Source organism: Stegodyphus dumicola, chromosome X2 (genome assembly GCF_044657685.1).
Source record: "Stegodyphus dumicola isolate Sdum_Otavi_A_Nest chromosome X2, ASM4465768v1".
Classification (NCBI taxonomy): domain Eukaryota; kingdom Metazoa; phylum Arthropoda; class Arachnida; order Araneae; family Eresidae; genus Stegodyphus; species Stegodyphus dumicola.
The window spans coordinates 65,385,599-65,406,961 of NC_140781.1; the positions used below are offsets into that span (position 1 = coordinate 65,385,599).

The 21,363-nt window shown below is 32.1% G+C and overlaps 1 protein-coding gene across 4 annotated transcripts in view; it reads right to left on the minus strand.

Moving 5' to 3' along the window:
- The window catches only part of LOC118198590 (cell growth regulator with RING finger domain protein 1-like), a 59,553-nt gene extending 38,907 nt beyond the window's left edge, over positions 1 to 20,646 (minus strand). Inside the window, exons 1-2 of one of the 4 annotated variants that reach the window (XM_035370304.2) lie at positions 19,687 to 20,643; positions 19,262 to 19,363 (exon numbers count right to left, since the gene is read on the minus strand). Coding sequence is in view for 2 of the 4 variants with exons in the window: in XM_035370305.2 (XP_035226196.1) it covers positions 19,687 to 19,793 (107 nt within the window). In the remaining 2 variants the exon portion in view is untranslated. Of the gene's footprint in view, positions 1 to 19,261; positions 19,422 to 19,686 lie in introns of all 4 variants that reach the window. The other 3 variants (XM_035370303.2, XM_035370305.2, XM_035370301.2) reach the window with 3 other exon arrangements.
- Between the last annotated feature and the right edge of the window lie 717 nt (positions 20,647 to 21,363).

Below are 21,363 nucleotides of genomic sequence, written 5' to 3' on the forward strand. Positions count from 1 at the left end.
TCATTACTTGCATAGTTTAAGGAAAGAAAAAGAAATAAACACTTTAATCAGTTTTCGTACAAATGTTATGAACAGTAGCAGATTTTCCTTTCATTAAGAAAGAAACTTCATAATTTTGTTCATAGCAATTGCCACGTAGGCCTGCTTTCGCTAATAAAAGTTTTTCTAATGTGTCATCACTAATATTAGATCTAAATTTAGTCCTTGTTTTCACAACAACACTGAAAATCCTCTCCCACTCTGCATTACTATGGGGAACTGTCAAGATGGCCAACATAATTCTAGACAGTTCACTATATTTTGAAATTCCATCAGCACCTTTTAGTTTTCCAATTAAACTCCGCTGAGTGTCAATCCTAGCTGATTTTATAACTTCATCCAAGTTTTCTAATTGTAAACTGGAAAATTGAGACTGCAATATTATCAGTTGGCAACATCAATATCATCATCTTTCATGACTAAATGAAGTAACACAGGAAATCTGTTCAAACAGTACCTTATATCAGAAAAAGATGCATTTGCAAGAGCAGAAACATCAGCAACTTTAGCATGTAAAATCACATCATTGACTGGAAATGTTATGTAATATGTAATCACATACTTGACAGAAGTAACTTCTAGCATGAAGATAAAACTTATTTTTGTCTTCTCCTGAAAGTTCTTCCACTAGTTTTGTAGTTGCAGCTCCTATTACCAAATCTTCATCTTTCTTCTGAGTTTCTTTTTCACCATAAATCAAATCATATATAGAATTGCAAGACAAAACACAGACTGGTTTTACAATGATTTAAACAGATCATAAATCATTGATTGCAAAACATCAGTTAATGGAATTCTGCTTTCTAGAACTGTGTTAAGAACATCGAATGATGGCAAAATGAATAGTAAAAAAAAAAAAAAGCTTTGTTAAGGTCTGAAGAAAAAAATATAAATATTCGTTCTTCGCAAGATAAACTTACAGTAATCAGAAAAATGTTCCGTGTGTTGAGCAATGCTTTTATTTTGAGAGAAATTTGTATCAGCTTTACGCTTATATTTTGCAGTACTATTTTAAGAACTGCCAGTTGAACTGCTGAATGGTGCAGAAATTACTTTATTTTTCTCAAACCTATTTTTAACAATGGAAGTAGTAACTACATCTCCACTTACTTTAGATATTTTACAACTTTCAATGGAGCCTTTTATCTTAACTCTCGAAGCATTTACTTCTTTAAAAAATGCAAGAAGTGAGTTCCACTGATCGAGGATTCTAGATAAGCATTTCTTTAAAGACAGCCAGCGTGTACACACATTTCCAAATTTTTCTCGTTTCAGTATTATGCAGCTGTTGGAACTGTTTCAATTTTTCCTTCCTTTAGAATTCTTTTCAAGATAATAATATAATAAATATCAACAACGTGTTCATCCACATTTATTGGTAAAGAAGCTTGCCCTTTTCAGCTGCTAAATTTAAGAGGTGACAGGTGCACCTCATAATCTGCAAATCTGAATTTTCCTTTCTTAAGATGCCTGCAACATCAGTCTTCAAGCCTACCAATACTGGTGCATTATCGGCACCAAGTGCTAAGCAATTATCCAGAGGGACTGCATTTTCTTTTAAAGTTTTAATAATTAGCTGTGCTATATTAAAGCCTGTCAAATGTCCTTCTAAAGTGGGGACAGAAAGTAAACTGCACTCAATTTCTGAAGAATCTGGATTAAAAAAAGAAATAACAATGGGATACAGTTTTGAATCTGTATTATTGCTTCCATCCGTAGAGAGGCAGAACGGAGCTGTTTTAATGCAATCAATAACTGAAGATTTATTTTTCAAACCCATTTCTTTAACAATTGCACCTGTTTTGGTTCTTGCACTTGAGTATTTCTTAGCGGTTTCACTATCGGGAAACATTTTTCTAAATGAAGCTGCAGTGTGATCCGATGCGTTTAGTGGCAGGTCGTGCTCCAGTAAAAAGGCAGAGAACAGACATTCTGCATTAATAATTTTTTGATCTTTTCTTTCCGAAGAAAAATTTAATTTTTTGTTTTTTTCAAAACAACTCATGTTGTCCTTGTGTTTTTGTGTACGCACATGTTTGAGAACATCCGCCCTTCCATCATCGAATCCGAAATCGAGAAATCGCAACGACAGGCAGTACACATCGCAAATTTATTACATTTCCTTGAGGAAATAATGGAAGGAAAGTCAACTGTGTACGATTTTTGAAACGTACATGAGTACTTCACCTTTCTCGCAGACATAACAAAAGATGATAATTTCCAAAACTATTTCCCGAAGGCACATATACTCACACAACTCGGGACAAAATGAACGAAATAACTAAAGAGCATTCAAATAACGGCCTTGAACTTGCTTTGTGCTCATTGGCTAATATATGCCAGATGACACGCAGTGGAACTCGATGCCCATTGGAGAACTGGAGAATGATGTTTCTGAATACATATGTTCTCACTTACAAAGCAGAAATTCTCATCTGATTCGCAAGGTTTTTGTTTTAGATATAATCTAGAGAAAATTCAATTGCTTTCAGATGCCGAAAATCACTTTCCCCCCCCCTTCATATAACGAAGTATTAAGCTAAGTTCCACAAAAATCGTGAGAAATTTTAAGAATAAGAAAAAGTCAGGAGAAATATATTGTAAATTGGGTTGGTGGGAGAGCGGTCGAAAATTAGGAGTCTCCCGCCTGAATCGGGAGAGTTGGCAACTCTGTAAAGGCCTCTCACCTACACTGAATATTTGACTAAAAGAATATTCTCGATTTACAATAATTTTGGACAATGAGGAAATAAAGTCTTTCATGGCACCTTTATCTGCATCAATTCTCCACTCAATTTAATATATCAGATCTTTCCATTTCATCCATCACCAGCCCATGTCTTTTAGAAACATCTTTGAAGATATTTTACCATAACTTTAAATGAATTCCTTAATTTTATTCTTATTCTTCAAAATTGAACATATCGTAGATCTGTTTACGTTGTATAGATGTCCAACTGAAGCGAAAGATTTACCGTTTTTAGATTTTTTAATTATTTTCATCTTTCTCTGCATCATATAAAATTTAGGAGTCCTTAATTTCCTTTTTATCATATAAACACTGCAATTTCTCCATTTCTCACTCATGTTTATCAGTTTATAAGGACGGATTATTTTAACACAAACAAATTAGCAAAACACACAACATATAGACGCATGCCCTAATGAAGGCTGAAATTGTTTTCACCTCTTGCTCGGAACTACAGAGTAGTGATTATTATTTCCAGAAGTCTGCTACTGCAGGAAGTAATGTATGTCTGTGCCATATGTCACAACACCCCTACTCTCATCATAGCCGCAAATGCCTCCCGCGAACAAGAGTATGGGGGAAAAACAAATGGAACAAGTGAGCCAAAAACAGCTATTGCAAGAGCAGATTTTTTTAATTATTGAAAAAAACCTTGAAAATTTGAATTTTTAAAATTGTGCAAAATAGCGAACCATGCGAAAGTAGAATGTGCAAAAGTCAAGGGTCACCTGTAAGTTTGTTTATAGTCTCTGTATATTATAGTCTCTTCCACAAAAGAAACACTTTCCAGAATGAACAGGAGCAACTACTGCCAATTTTTCATCATCTAAAAATGTTCTAAAACTGTTCAACAGCAACTACCAGTACTGATGAAGATGTTAAACATGAGACAGAATGATGTTCAGCAAGTTCTAGTGCTCTAGCTTGATCATAAAGTTTCTTTCAGTGAAATAGTGGTATTTTCTAATAGCTGTTCTTGAGTGTGAATAACCATTCTTGATTCTTCAAACCTCAGATGAATGCATGTAAAATACACTCATTTTTTTATATTCTTCAGACTTAATATTCATAAATACAGAGAGTATTTCACACTTAAATTTCACAGTCATTGCTCAGTTGTTTTATATTTGTAAATATTTATTTACAGACTTACCTGTTTGTTATAATTTAGGTGCTAAACAGTGCTGAATATATATATATATATATATATATATGATTTCTTTCAGTAATGTATAATGAATCTAGAACATTAACTGCATTATCATACAATTTTGAATCATTAACCTTTAACTGCTGTGAAAATTTTTTCGTCATAATTACTGTGAGCGGTCTGACGGACCGCTTTTAAGAAATGCATAAAAATATATACTTTTATGCATTTTTAAGGAATGTTATAGATACTTTATGCATATTTATAGAATTCTAATTCATTTAAATCAGTATATTTCAAACATAAATCATTTAATTTTACACAGTTTTAATTCATATAAAAAAATAATTTTCTTCGTTTTAAGGAACAAAACTTTTTATTAAACATGCATGAAAATATGTGACTTTATTAAGTATTTCTGTGAATTAAACCATAATTCTACAACAATGAATTTAATTATAAATCATTAATAGATTAATATACCTTTGTTTACAAGGATGAATCATAAGATGATACATCATTGAAACACATTTTTTTAGAGCAGTGAAGACACACTGGTTCCTTGCACTCCAAGCATTTGTACGCAGTTTTTCTCTGCTTACAAGGTGGGCACAAACTACATGTTTCTCTTCTTTCTAATTTTTCATCTTGATTTGATAAATCTACTCCCTCAATTTCATTCTGTCAAAGGATTCTTCTAATTGTTATCATTTTCAGTTCCCTTGGCAAAAAAGTGGAAGTTATCCTAACTTTCAGATACCGTTTAATAAGTTGATTTAAGCATATTTTTTTTTTTTTTTTTTTTTTTTCTTTTCAATTTTGTAGCATCAGGATACGACTGCAAAAATATGAATGAATTTACAGCACATATATCCAGTATTCTAAAAAATATCGCCATAGGCCAACACTGAGTTCGTCGACTGCTTGAGTAAATAGAGCACTTCTTGTCAAACTCATCGACTTCTTTTGTCAAATTGTATAGCTCTATAATTTCTGGTTTCCCAGTATTAACATTGTTTTCACAGCTATGATGCATCGATAAAATTAAAGTTATCGCTTTTCTTTTCCTGGGAACATAATAAACAAGCATAATTTTATTTGTAAATACATACAAAGAACTAGATATTTCTCTTGCTTTATTCACTTGAAATTCTTTTGGGAGTCTCCTTATTATTTTTTTGCAATGCACTTACAAATGTAAGACCTCTGTCTTTTAGATAAATAATTAATTCCATTGGGAAAAGCAGTTGTCAGAGGTAATGTCTCTATTTGTATGTTTCAAAGGTTCAATCAGTCGGAACATTGCTTGTGTGGGTTTACTACATTTTTTTTCTTCTTCAGTAAGCCCATCTCCTCCAGAATCTTTTCCACACTACATACATGCATTATAAAGATAATTGCTCCTTGCATCACAGAAGCATATAATTTTTAATACATATTTTTATGCTTTTTTAGTCATGTACATTTTATATTTGCTTTGTCCTCCGAATTTCACTATCATCTCGGCAACACATGCTAATTCTGCATAGAATACATGTACTGGAAGTTTTCTTATGACTGCATAAAATATTTCCGGGGGTTAGAGTAGAGAGAAGGGTATCCCCTGTATTATCACGCAGTTGTTGTTTCATTTATCGCCAAGTGGTGGTTTATTTATCATAGCCTGAGTAGTTGAATGTTATAGAAACCCTATTATGATGTTATTGGTTGCATAATTGCGGTGAATTTGTAAGGGCTTGTGCTGTGTGTTGGTTAGGAAGTACATTGCTTGTTTTCTGGTTTAACTGAATGTGGTAGGATTAATTTGAAGTTTTTGTACGATTTGGAAAGAAAGAGGAAAAGAGCATTACTTGACTGGTGTGTAAATGAAGGTTTACTTAGTACCCATTATTGAGTGTCCTGTTTGTAGGAAGGAAATGCATATAGTCAGACTATAACGGCACTAAAGAGGATATTTTTTACTCTTATTTTGTTAATTTATGTGGCGATGCCAGTATACAGATTCTAGTTCAGATAATTTTAGGAAGTTTTTGGATGCTGTTAAGGAATTTTGTTTGACTGAAGACGTATTAATTCATAAGTAAGGTAAGTGGATATTTCCTTTCTGTAGTGCAAAGATGAATTTCCTTTTTTATGTTATTTCATTGTTTAATTTAAAATGTATTTTACTGAGATTATATATTTTTTGTTGTCTGCTCCTTTGACCTTTTAAGTGAATACATGTCGTTGTGTACATGGACAAAATCAAGGGAGTGCGCAATTCCTAGTTTGTGCAATTCTCTTATTTTTTTTAAGTGAAAATAGGTCAATGTGTACATGGATTAAAGTCAAGGGAGTGCGCAATGCCAAGTTTGTGCAATTTTAGGATTTTTTTTTAAGTGAAAATAGGTCGATGTGGACATGGATACCAAGTTTGTGCAATTTTTTTTTCTTGTTATTTTGGCTTAGTGTAGTGGCGATTTTTGGTGCAAAAGCAAAAATCACTGCTACACAAGCCAAAATAACAGATCAAAGAATTGCACAAACTCAGTATCCATGTACCACCAAAAATCACCAATTTTCACCAAGGGGTACCCGTAAATATACTTTTACCTATTTCCGATATTGGAGCTGCTGCCAGTTTTCATCTTGTTCTTGTTTTAGAGCCATCAAACCACAAGCAATTCAGTAAAAATCTCACTTTGGAAGTAAAACATCTAAATACCTCCCATCCTGTACCGTCAGTAGCAAATAAATAATCAACATCTTCACAATACAGCAGAATAAATTGAATATGGCAGAATAAATTAAAAGTTCAAGGAAGGTGTTTAGTCTAATGCATTAGTATCCATCAATTCATACCTATTTGGATCAGAATATTTCATTCTGCACTTGTTGATTTTTACATTAGTTCATTTCACGACTAAGTTGATTATTCCCTCATCAAAAAGTAAATTCCAAGTATCTTCGGACTCTGCTCTAAAGCCTATTTTTGCAGGATATTTCAGACCAGGAAGCTGAATAATTATGTTATGCTTTGGTGTTTCTACGGCCAGATTTGGTTCTTTTTTGCACCATTTGAAGTGATATTTTTTCCAGAAAAATTATCATCTTGTTTACAGTCATTGGAAAAATTATGATATTCATCTGCAGAAAGCTCAGATTCACTTTTGCTTTCACTGTGAATACTACATGATTCTTCAGAATCAGAGTATTCTACATCAGAAAAATTATTGACAAGATATTCAATTTCTTTTTGAGATATACGGGACATTTTCTTGTAAAATTTGAAACCGTATTTATCGCTTTTATGAAAACCAAGCATCTGATAAATAACATCTATCGTCCACTAAAACTGGTATGCATCTGCTGTGAGCAGTCACCCAGACAACTTAAAAAATAAAAACCACGTAAGTGAAACCATAATACAGCTAGAAGAGTGAAACTGGATATATGACCTTGTGGGACTGATTTTGGAAGGTAGGAAGAAAGACAGGGACCATTCTCCATTTTTAGGGGTGGAAACGATGGTTAGAAAATCCTCAGCAGTCTCTCAGATCACTCACAGCAGTTAAAGATTAATATACTGATAAACACTAGCAGATACAAAATTGCATATGAATTGTAGTTTCCTTTCATAAGTTACCACCTTCATTTGTGAGGGGAAATTTCAAAAAGTTCTTTTCCTGTGTTTGCATTTAGATTCTAATCTAACACATGTAAGGTCAATATCAAAGCTTTCTCGTTTCAAAAGTTGTTCCATTCTGCAATAAATAAATAATAAAGCACCAAGTAGTTGATTAACTGCTGTAAATTTAATAAAGCATTCCTCCAAAGAAAACCAAAGAAACTCAAGCTTTAATCAACTAACTTTGCCATTCCATTTAATATAATTTTAGTGCTGCCAACAACAATAAATAATATACCACAACATCTTGTTTATTATCTCCTCTTATACACTAGTAATCAAAATTACAGAAAAATAGAGAAAAAGGTTATTGTTGAGATTTGACGACTCAAAAATATCTCTTTTGAAGTAATACCATAATATTAAACACCACTGGAAAGATAATTTAATCATGAATATAGTGTATCAAAATGTTTTCAAATCATCAGTATTCTATTAAAAGTTATAGCCAAATAATCAGAAAAAAGACGCTCAATTTGTTTAGATTCATGTGACATGGATTCCCTTCATTTTAGTGTAGCAGACGAACACAAGTGCCAATCAGGTATCATTATGTTTTGACTATGAATGAATCAAGTCACAATCGAATTCAATATTGATATAATGCAACCTCAGAATAATAGTGAAATATATACATGATATATAAAAATGTCAAAACTGGAAAAATAAATATGAATACATTGCAGCTCTGAGGAAGACATTTATCAGCATGTTACAAGATTGCCATCATTTTTTTAAGAAGGTGCGGTCTTTAACTTACTAATCTTATGTAATAAAATTTAAAAAGTGCTGCAAAATGTTAACTGGTTACTTAGAAAATGTTGCAAAATGAATAAGGCTACAATGTTGTAGAAATTTAAATAAAATTGGTGGAAATTTAACCAAAGTTGTCATTTCTAATTTTTTTACAATGTGTAAGAAGAGTTGAACACTACGAACCAGACTGTTAAAAAGTATTAAAAAAAAAAAAGAGTTACAACAATAAGTGATGATAGAATTAAGAGGTTTTGCCTACGTAATAAAAAAAAATCAATTCAAAAGAAGAAACTGCACAATCCAGTGTGAAGTTGACAGCAAGTATTGTTTGGCACCGACTTCTCTTTCACACAACGAATGTAAAGAATAAACTAATTCGAGCCATCAAAGCGGCCGAGCAGTAAAGTCGCTAAACACTGGTAGTTCAGTCCGAGGTTCGAATCCCGCGAACGGGCTGGCTGCATGGGTGTTTTCGTGGTTTACCCCATGTGTAACGTGTATACGAGCCAGTTTCCCTTAGAAAGTCCTCCACGAAGGCATCCCTCCCCTTTGGCAGATAGACCTAGTGTGCTTTACCATAATTAAATACACATACACGAGCCATCAAACCTCAAAAATACACATTTTCTAAAAGGTTTCCACAATTTTGGCTTTTAACACACTTTACAGCATATATATGGAAAATAAAAACTACAAAGAAGAGAGGTGAAAACTAATAAAGTTTGGAAACAAGCAAGGAGAATTATGAAATCCATCCAAATAAGTGACTCACTGGTTAAATGCCAACAGTTAAAACCATAGAAATAGAAGTAATGGGTACTTTTTCGTTTTGCCGACGCAGGCAATAAAGTCGCCAATAATGGTATAACTGATGCCAAACAGAATATCCTTGATGGTAAACCTTTAACACCTCATTTTCAAAACAATTCGCAGCCATCTCTTATCAGATTGATTGTTTCTTTCAATATTAGCATGCAATTACGTAGAATTTTTACCAGATAGTTCAATTTTATGCCCCAAGGCCATTCGCGGTAATTAAGTCTATTAGGATGTAATCACATGGCTCACCCGAAGGAAAAACTATAGAAAAGGCGAAGTCAAGGGTTAAATTCATCAATTCTAATTGAGAATACACTGCGGTTTCACAGAATTTCTGAGTAAGCTATTCGTACGAATTGAAATAATTCTTGCATTCAAACATGTATTCTAAATTAAGACTTAATTTGAAATTAATGTAGACAATTACTGAAAGAACTAGATTTTTGTAGCGCAGTTTACGTGAGATGAGATCACTTGGGGTCACGTGATATGAACCGGCAAATCAGGATGTTGAACCATGAAAGCATAGTAAATTCTTGGCTGATCTTTGGAATATGGTAACAGATAGTTTGGCGACATTTTGGAGGCGATAAAGGTTACTACCTAGGACTTTGGTAACAATGTGAGAAGTACTCAGTTCCGATTACGCATTATTTTGTGTGAGGGAAATGAGAGATCGTGAGATATGTCATGTGATATTAATGGACGAATTACAGTTCTTTAATCGGAAAAGGGGGTAAATTTGGAAAAATTATTTTGTATTAAGCTTCATTGTGTGTCGTGTGAAATAGTGTTGATTAATTTTCGGATTGCATGGCGCTATGTAAAGTGAATTCTAAATTAATTTAATTTTATTACTTTCTTATTACTTGGTGAATAGACTGCCAGTTGACTACTGGATTTCGGATTTAGAAATTAGCAGTAGCACTGCAGCCGATTGGAACTCTTTCTGTAGGAAAGTGTGCGTGCCACGTAATGAAGATTCTGAAAAAGATTAGGTAAGTTAGTATTTTTAATCATTTGAGGATATTATTTTTATGCATTTGTTCTAAATGTAAAGAGTAAATAAATTAATATGGTATTATTGGAAAATTGTTATTAGCAATAATTTAATTTAAAGTAATTAGGATTGTAATCTAATTTTTATTAATTTAATGTGTGCTTATTTATATTTTAAGTAGTGTTTTTTAATTTAATTATATTTTAATTTAATGATCGTGATTTTGTGAGTTATATGTTTTGTAGTATTTTGGAATACGTTTCAGTAGTATACGTTGAGTATTTTCATGCATTTTCGTGAAATTTTTCTAATTTATGAGAAAAAAGCAGTTTACATGGATATAGTGAAGACTGTGCACAATGCCATTTTTGTGCAATTCTGGGATGTTTTTTTAAGTAAAAATAAGTTGACGTGTACATGGTTTAGTTATATTTTAATTAAATGATAGTTATTTTGCGAATTTTATGTTTGTAGGAATTTGGTATACGTTTCAGTTGAAGTAAACGTGTATGGAAATAATTTAAATATTTGACACTAAGTATTTGTAACTATTTTTAATGTTTGCGTATAAATTCGTTGGTGACGTTTATAATATAATAGATAATTTAGAGGTAAAAGCTTTTGGATGTATTATTTTTTACGTGGAAATGTTCATTCTTGGAAAGGGTATATACTTTTTTGTGATCAGGTAATTTCATATATGTGCTTTTTACCGGATTTAAAGATTCACAAAATTTTCATGCATTTTCGTGCAAATTTTTGTAATTTATGAGAAAATAGCAGTGTAGATGGATAAAGTTAAGAGTGTGTGCAATGCCATTTTTGTGCAATTCTGGGATTTTTTTTAAGAAAAAATAAGTCGACGTGTAAATGGTTTATGTGTATGTGCTATTCTGAAAAACGTGCAAGGAGTTTGCGATTGGGCACTTTTTCCCAATTTTGCAGTTAATATTTGTCATGATTAAGCAGTTTTGTTACATAAAATTTCTAGCATCAGTGTAATTCGGCTAGGAGATTGTTGGAAAAAGTGTTGAGTAAATAAAAAGAAAAGAAACATGTCTTTACTTCGTGAAGACAAAATGGCGGCGAAAAAAAAAATAGAGGGTTGCTGTAGCAGAGTTGGTCGCCAAATTTTCGCCAAAATATCGCCAAGTTACCATAATCCTAAGATCAACCCTTTTTTTTTTCAATTAAAATTACATTACCATGCCTCATCACTGGAGTCATCTAGGAACGTTGTGATTCTAGTATATTTTCTTATAGGAGGCCAAATATCCAGGTTTCTTAGTTCGTCTTCATCTGAATATGTAGTAGTACTACATGATGGTTCATTCCTGTGTAGTAATTTTCATGTAGCTTAATATGGTTCTTATGTTGTGCTGTTAGTTTGTTAAAAATATCTAATTTGTTTGCCAAATGTAATGCATATTCAGGGTTCGTACACATTTCCTTACATGAAAATTAAGGACTTTTAAGGACCATCAAAGAAAAAATTAAGGACCTATAAGCAAACAAAAAAATGAATAGAATAAAGCAATTATCCATACAACCGACTTCATGCTTGTAATTTCACTTTAAGAAACTAACAGAAGTGTGTATTATGCACTATTATTAAATTCAATTTAATACTTACCATAAAACAATTTTGAAAATTAAACTAACTCCCTACAAGTTATGAAGTAGATAACATTAAATTAGGGACATAATTTCTTGAAAAACATGTATAAGTGTATTTTACACTAATAACAGTCACTATTTTAGAGATTTACATGATTATTATTTAACTTATTTGATATTTATTTAAACACAGTCAACTACTATTATAATCACAATGTAAGAAAATTTTGCAGATTAAAATAACTGATTTGTAAACATACAAGTTATTTCCTTAGTTTTTTGAAAGATACTAGAATAATAAACTGTACAATAAATGATACAAAACATTTGTGCTTTTTTTAAACCTGAAATCTTTTCAGCTATTTTAACATCTAATTTATTTATGTCTATTTCCTTTTCTTTAACTATTCTTCTAAGTTCATTTGCTTTGATAAACAAATCAATGTTCCTGCTGGTCTTAGCTTCATCTGCTAAAGCATCTACTTCTTCATTAACATCTTTAATGTCCCTTTGAAGAAATTTTTTCTTCTGCTTCATATAATCAATTTCTTCGTCAATAATATTTCTTTTCCTCTTTGAATTTTCAGATTTAGTTAAAGATTTTTGTTCTTCTAAATACTGAACGTTCTTCTAAATACTGAATTTCTAAATAACGAACTCCACTTCTTGCAGAAGCTGCTGCTGATCTCATTTCTTTATTAATTTCGATATTAAGATCACCTCCAGAAAATTTTATGTTACTCCAGAATTACCTCCAGAAAATTTCAAATACTGTGCGTTGAAAAATGTATGATGAGTCACTTAAATTTTCAATTTCAATTGCTTTATTTACAGAGAAGCCCCTTTCCACAGAGGCCTGTTCATGTGACAAGAAAAGAATACTTGTCACAGTGAATACTTACATTTTTTACTGTATATATATATATATATATATGTATATAATTTATTTCCTAAACAATATTAATTAATTGATTATATTATCTCCTAAGTTTAATTAAAGTAGAATTATTTTAAAAGAGTGAATCCATACTGGTAGTTATATTTTGAAAGATGTATATATATATATAAATATACAGTACAAAGTCCAAGATCTGGATATCCAATATCTGGAATGATCTAAAATCGGGACCTCAAAGCCACCACCAACCAATTTTTTAGGGCTTTTTTGAAGGGAAGGGGTATGCTTTACGCACGCGCATTAGATTTTTTTCCTCATCATAAAAAACATGTCAGAAATCCCAATTCTTAATCTCAGTTTGGCGCTAAATAAAATATCTCATTATTGAAGAAATAATTATTTTAGCATAAATTTGTGTGATCAGTAGCTTGACTTCATAGCTGCGTATCTGCTTGGCATAATCTCAAACCGAAACATTTGTTAATTTTACACCAACTAATATTTTATATCCTTGATGCCGAAATCGTGAATCATTATTTATTGTATTTTGCTTTCATCACCGCATATTTATCAACGGATGACAACTTGAGTGATGAATCATGCAGCGACGCCAAATAACAGAGTATTATCCGATTACAGATTTAAGTTTAATGCGCTAAAATGTTGACAAGGGGAGATTTAGCAGAAATTTTTTTCCTTATACTAAAAATAGATTTTGTTAATGATACTCATAGGACAAACGATTATATTTAGTGCTATTTGAATTAAGAATAACTGATTTGTTATTCACATAAAGCCAGAACCAGCGCCAGAGCTCGCATGGCCGCAACAGGCGGCAGAATTTAGCGAAGTTAAACAGAAGTTTTTCATTGCGATGACAATGCCCAATCATCAATCAATTAACGGAGGGCGAAATCTGTAGTATGGTTCTAAATCCAGAAAATACAGCTACCGATAGTGAAGAAAGTAACAGAGAGGTTACTGAATGAGAAAAAATTTTGATTGACAAGTTATTCGGAATTCTCGACACAGCAGTTACAGGACTTGAACAAAGGAACTTAATAACTGAACAAGAAATTATATGTCTATAGTATTAGTCTAAAGTATTAGCAGAGAAAACAAATCAAACAACTCACATTGAAAGAAATGTTTAATAAAGTAAACATATAAATATTAAGCTCTTTTCTTTTGTAAATTTTGATACCCTTTAAATCATAAATGCTTCATTATTTCATAAATCATGATTTCATATTTTCAATTTTCTAATTTCTACGTGCCATCTTAGTAGATTTGAAATGATCTAATATCCGGAAAAATCTCAAATCTGGGATCGCCGAAGTCCTGACGAGTCCAGACCTCGGACTTTGTACTGTATAAATATATATATATATATAATACGGAATGTATATTTTCAGTTAAACTTCTACCCAATAACTTTAGTAATTCATGAAAGTTAATTTTGCGTCTAGTTAATTCAGGAAAATTAGTTTCAATTAGTTGTTTTCAATTTTAAAAATATTAAAAAATTTTTAATTAGTTATTTTTAACTAATAATTGTATCGCCATTAGCAAAAATTATGCATTACTATCAACAACATAGGTTTAAACCAAATACTTAATTGCCTATTGAAGCTTCAAAACGTATTTCCGAACTTCACATTTTCTCGGCTAGCGTTACCGAATTTGCCCTTGGTGACCTAAAATCGAAATGGAGCCAACAGATTTCCCGCGAAATCGATAACAGACCCTCTGCAGAAATAAACTCATAATCCCGATATCCCATACATAAAGTATGTGCAAAAGAGAATAAACTTCGTAGAAAGTGATAAAAAATTAATTTATGACTTAATTGAAACAAACACAGAAATTAAGCTAAGCAAAACCGTGTAAAAACAAATTGAAATGATAAAACGAAACTTAACTTTCATGTGAATTTTCAGCGCCGACTCTCCCATTCTAGAAATTTCAATTTGTTTTAGACAAAGACCACATTTAAAGATTGCCATCCATCAATATCCAGTCTTTGTAGTCAGCTTGATGAAGCCACAGTTTATTGAAAATGCACTTTCCAGGCATCTCGTTCCTATTGGCGTCGGAAGGGTTGTGGCCTTCCAGGTTGGGATTGCTCTAATTTTGGCAAATATTTTCAGAATCCCCCCCTTTTTTTTTTCTCTCTCTTGAGCACCTTCATCATCACTTTTGCCTCTTAAACAACTTCCGGCTTCACGCTTTCGTCACAATCTGCCTAAATTTATGGGTAACACCTGTTTCGAAAGATTGGGTGAATAGCCAATCAGACACCGATACTTTTGTTTGGGTAGCTAATTTTTTTTTAATAATTTGCAACGCAAATCCGCCAACAGATTGGTTAAGAGCCGTGTAATTTTAATTCCATATTCATGAGTAATCGTACACTTAGAATGGCAATCATTAGAAATGATAAATGTCAAATGAGCAAAATTAAGAACCGTTTATTCATTTTGGCCAAAATTAAGGACTTTTAAGGACCAAAAATCATTTTTGAAAAAATTAAGGACATTTAAGGACCGTACGAACCCTGATATTGCATATCGTCAACAGAAAAATAATGTTTTAAAATAATTTTCGTTATCGTCTTTTGTCATTGAATTTGTCAATTGAATTTGTCATTGAATTTTGTCATTGAAAAGAAACATGTCTTTACTTCGTGAAGACAAAATGGCGGCGAAAAGAAATAGAGGGTGGCTGTAGCAGAGTTGGTCGCCAAATTTTCGCCAAAAAATCGCTAAGTTACCATAATCCAAAGATCAACCAAATTCTTAAATTAATGACTTTTTACAAATTGTTTTGATTTATTGGCTTTTTACAAAATTTTAAACCATATTAAAATGCTTATGCCTTTAAAATAAAAAATTCTTAGAACTAACATTTGCTAATGTTTTTTATGTGTATACGTATGCTGTCGCCAATAAAGTCTGCTTGGCGAGATTTGCGCCGGCAAAACGGCAAAAGTATTAAGTAATGTTATATCAAACTAAGTGTAGTTGGTACTATTCGGTTTTGAGGGCCGTAAAAAATCGCCAAACTATTAACTATTAAACTGCCAAAAATAATTGCGGCAACCCTTAAGCAAGAAAGGAAGTAATATTAAATAACTATCTAAGATTCATGTTTTAATTTAGATGAAAAGTTAATTTCATATAGTACTTTTTTATTATAATTTATATAAAAAAAGGCTAAACATGACTGAATGGAAGCATAAGAGTAAATAACTATTTCAGATCATTATTACAGTCAAAAAGTCTTTAATCTGGACCTCAAAGGCACAAACTTTCTGCGCATGCGCCAACGCATACTGCGTTAATGCATGTGCATATTACATTTACGCATGTGCGTTTAATGTATAACGGACTGTATAAGCTAAGCTAAAATTATCTATTTCAGTTAATGTTGCAGATTGCGTTGTTCCTTAATCTTCTTATTGGATCTGGCTTATTACTTTTTGCAGACTGTTAGAGCAATTTTATAAAAGTAAGCTTGAACTTTCGATTATGTCAAAAAGAATTTCCGATTCTGGAGCTGCCAAAGGATCTACAAAGCGAAAGTATGTTTCGATGTCCATCAAACAAAAAGTGGAATTGCTGCAAAAAATGGATAAAGGCATATCCTTTGTTTCTCTAACCGTTCCGAAACCTGTTTATCAATTTCACGCTGCTCTGCGGTGGGGGGGGGGGGGGAAACGCCGGTGCGCAATCACTTGGAAGTTGATCTGTCAGCACTATCCTTATCTTCAGGGCAGATGTTATTATTTTATTCACCTTTTAATTGCTTACTAAATGTAGTATTTCATCTCGATGTACTCCATCTTTGATATAATTTAAATCAAATTCCTCTTCATTATAAATATCATGAATACACATCATATAGTTGTCTGGTTGCAATTTTCTAATTTCGATTATGCGTAATGTATGCTTTATGCATGCGCGCGTTGAAAGAGATGTTTAATAAAGTAAACAAATAAATATTAAGCTTTTTTTTTGTAAATTTTGATACCCTTTAGATCATAATTGCTCTTTATTTCATAAATTACAGTTTGATATTTTTAATTTTATAAATAATATCCCGATTAAAGACTTTTGACTGCATAATTTATACAAAAATTGCTAAACATAACTGAATGGATGTCTGCATCGTTATTTAGCTACCAAGCTATCGCTAAAGCCTAATTTCATCTCGTTGGTTGTTCAAACATAATTTTCTATAATGAATGATTCTTTTTCTTTGAAAACATTCTCGGTAAAGTGCAGAATCGCCCACTTAATCGTTTGCCACTTTTTACAATGGTAAAAACAATTGGAATTTTGTCAATTTTCTTTTACTTTTAAGTGAAAATAGGTCGATGTGTACATAGATAAAGTCAAGGGTGTGCGCAGTGCCATTTTTGTGCAATTCTGAGATTTTTTTTTTTTTAAGTGAAAATAGGTCGATGTGTACATGGATACCGAGTATGTGCAATTCTTAAAAACGCGTCAAGCAGTGGGTGATTCTGCACTTTACCCAAAATTCTATTGTAGACTTTTTGTCATGGGCAATTCCCAAATTGTTAAATCTATAGAATATCAAAAAAGTATTTAAAAATTAAACTAGTATTTCAATGGTGTCTTAAGAAATATAGAACTATAAAAACTTATGCAATTTGAAATCAGCACGTATGCTAGATTTGGCGCACTGTTAAATGGGCACGTTTCCTAGATCTGGCGCTTTTGCGCATACATTTTCGCTGCAATTTTTTTTACGGTCCTCAAAACGGAATAGTACCATGTAGTTTTATTGAGCAATGGAGTTCATATTTGTGGCATAAACAGAAATTTTAAAAATCTGAAGCTAAAGTGAAGTAAGTATACTGGCACGCAAACTTTGGTGACTTCATCATCAGATAATGATTTTAATCTGGTAATCTTACTTTTCTTTTTATCATTTTGTAATGATTTTATTTTGTCAGCCTTATTTTTTTTTATAACCGGAGTTAGTGAGATTATGGTACATTTCTCCCTCAATCAGGTATTGCCTGTTTCTGAATACTAGTTGCAAAATTTTAAAACTGTACTTTTAAATTATAGAAAAAGAATCCCTGTTTCACTTCCATGTTCTGTGTGTGCATCATGGTGGAAAGGTATGATTTACGATTTTCTAGGGTTTGTAATGAAAGATGAAAATGATTCTTATCTTACCAAGCATAAGTAGCATAAGATGCATAAAATAATAATAAAGCAGTTTTTATCATTTACCAAAAGTTTTACCTTCCATCAGATAAATAAATTTCTTAATAAATCATGTAACATTTATGTAATAATTTGTAATTGGTTATAGTGAGTGTGGACCGTCCAAGTATCTGCAATTCTCTGATGATTTTTTTTTAGTGAAAACAGATTGCTATGTACATGGACAGAAAAACAGTCATATCATATAATATATAATGTTTAACGTGTGCAATGACACAGTATACATCATTACGAATTTGTGAAATCTTTTGATGGTTTTTTAAATGAAAACAAATTACTGTGTACATGGGAGAAAACTGCAGTGCATTTAATATTTAATAAAATATCTGATACAGTACAAAGTCTTTAATCCGGACTCATCGGGACTTCGGCGATTCCGGATTAGGGGTTTTTCCGGATTATAGATCATCAACTTAAATCTGGTAAGATGGCATGCAGTAATTATACAATTAAAAATATGAAACCATAATTTATGAAATAAAGAGCAATTATGGTCTAAAGAGTATCAAAATTTACAAAAAAAAAAAAAAAGCTTAATATTTGTTTACTTTATTAAACATTTCTTTCAACGCGTGCATGCGTAAAGCATACATTACACATAGTTGAAATTAGAAAATTGAAACAAAAAAAACTATTTGATGTGTATTTATGATATTTATAATGACGAGGAAATTGATTTAAATCATATCGGAGTACATCAAGATGAAACACTACATTTAGTAAGGAATTATTAACCGAATAAAATAAAAACATCTGCCCTGAAGATGAGGACAGTGCTGACAGATCAACTTCTAGTTCAATGCGCGCAGCGACGTTTCAGCGTACATAAAAGCACCATAAAATAAACAAAACACATCTTCAAATACACAATATATGGCAAAATACTTCAAAAAGCAAACAATTCATTAAATAACTCATGTTTTCTTTTGCAATGATCCCATTGGCACAGTACCTTTTTTGTCACCAAAAGAGCCATTGACAATGATTTTTGGGATATACTGGTAAGTTTTGAAAGAATACACAATGTAAAGCATCTACAAGTCAAATTTAGCATTTTAAACATATTTAATGCATAGCATGATATTATGTATATGTAAGCTAAATTTAGCTAAAAATTAGCTGATTAAACATATTAAGCACGAGTAAGTCAAATTTAGCTTGTTAAACCTGATAATTAGGACAGTTACCTGTGTGTGTGTGTGTGTGTGTGTGTGTGAAAATGTGTAAAGAACATCAAGCATCAGCCTATTTTCATTTTAGTCGAAATTTTATTTTAGATAGTTATACTTTCCTACAATTTCATACCTTTCATATTTAATTGATACTCAATTCGTGATCTTCAATATGCTTGACAACAAAAACCAGAAACAGAGTCCCATCCAAACAGCATGAACAAATTTTCATTCCCTACCATAATTAGCAAACATATAAAAAGGGACTCATAGTTTTCCTATCCATTAGGCACCTAAAAAATCTCATAAAAGAATATGAATTAAGAGACAGAAAATAATGTAAATTAATACAAGATTAGTATCTTTAACATATGCTTTAGAGAAAATCAAATATATACACATTTTAAACATAATATACCGCTGTATACATATGTATGGATATGATAAAAGATTATGAAATACACAATAGGCTGGTTTAAAATTAAACTTCGAATAAAGCGCGAAGAAGTAATTCGTTCTGTAGCAAAATTTAAATCAACATATCAAGTTTTTACTCACAGTCGAACCAGCAGATAACTTGCAATAATAATCATTATAACTAGGAAAGGTCTGTTCGAAATATGCTGAGCCACATCATTCAAAAATGGAGTAATATTAAATTCCATTCGAATTTCGTCAAATGAAGAACTTTGAGAAAAAATTAGAAAACGAAAATCGAATGCTTCACTCTCAACCGCCGAAAAATCATAACAGCTCGAGATTAGTGTTGCCACATGTATTCATCGTTTAGACATAAAAACTGCGGGTGAGGTGCAGATTCTTCTTGTTACTAATATAACTCGTCTGAATCAGATATTATCGCGACAAGAAGTACTAGATCGGGTCTATCGTTGGCCACAGCTTTCAGTAACATGATGGTGACAATCCGACCTTGCTCAGTTCTGCCCCAGTTTTGAAAGACTGGGAACAAGTCCGAGTGCCTCCCACCCTCTGTTTCATTAACACCAACCTCTTGAAAAAAACTTTCTACTCGCTGCATATTTTGAGTGCCCCCATGTCGCACAGTCTCTATACATTTACAAACATCCGTGCCTTCTCCGGGATTCGAAGCCGGGTCTTTCGGTTCGGCAGTCAACATAGCTTATCACTTTCCTGTCTGGCTGTCCTGAGGTGCAGATGATCGTGATTAAATGATTGAAACTAAAGATCTTTTTAATTAAGTTCCGTAAATCTGTTTCCAATAATTTTTCCATTTAAAGAACAGTAAATTTTTCAGTTTTACTGGCCAGTTCTTGTTAAATATATGTACGCAAAATAACAATTACAATATTTTAATATCATTGAAGTGTCTGATAATACTAAAAAAAGTATTTCTTAAAAATACATAACCTAAAAAGGTATTTCTAAAAATAAAGAGAAAAACGAATAGCAGAGCAAAAATACGATGCTTTTATTGGAATTACAAACTATAGCTATTCTTTTGAACGACAGTATCGCGAAGCACGATCTCCTGATGACGACAACACTCACTGTTGCCAGAACTTATCTAAACTATATATTATATTATTATTATTTTTATTAACATACTTTAATACTTCCCCTTGTAAAAAAAAATAATAATAATAAATTAAAAGAAAAGAGTCACAAAAGTCCCATCTTGTCACAAAGAATTAACAGTCTCGGTTTAAATAAAGGTTTAGTCATTATGTCAGCAACTTGCGCCTCTGTAGGTACCTGCTGAACAATGATTTCCTTTTCTAGAACTTTCTCTCGTATGAAAAAGTGCTTGATATTAATATGTTTTGTGCGTCGATGAAACTCCGGGTTTTGTGACAGTCTCACTGCAGCGGCGTTGTCTACTTGAATTACTGGGGTTTCACGTAACTTGGTTACATCACTAAATAGTCGCTTTAACCAAATTACTTCTCTAGAACATTCACTAGCTGCAATTACTTCTGCTTCAGTCGTCGAAGTTGCAACAACTGATTGCCTTTGGCTAATCCATTATATAGCTCCACCACTATATAATATCACTACTCCTCTCGTTGATTTTCCTGTTTCTTGACAGCCTCCAAAATCTGCATTACTATAGCATTCTAGAATTCCTGGTTTGTATTTATTCTTGTATGTAACACCTTTAGTTAGAGAACCTGCTATGTATCTGAATACACGTTTCAGTTTTTTCCAATCATCTTTCGAAGGATTTTCTAGGTAACGTGATAGAATGCCAACACA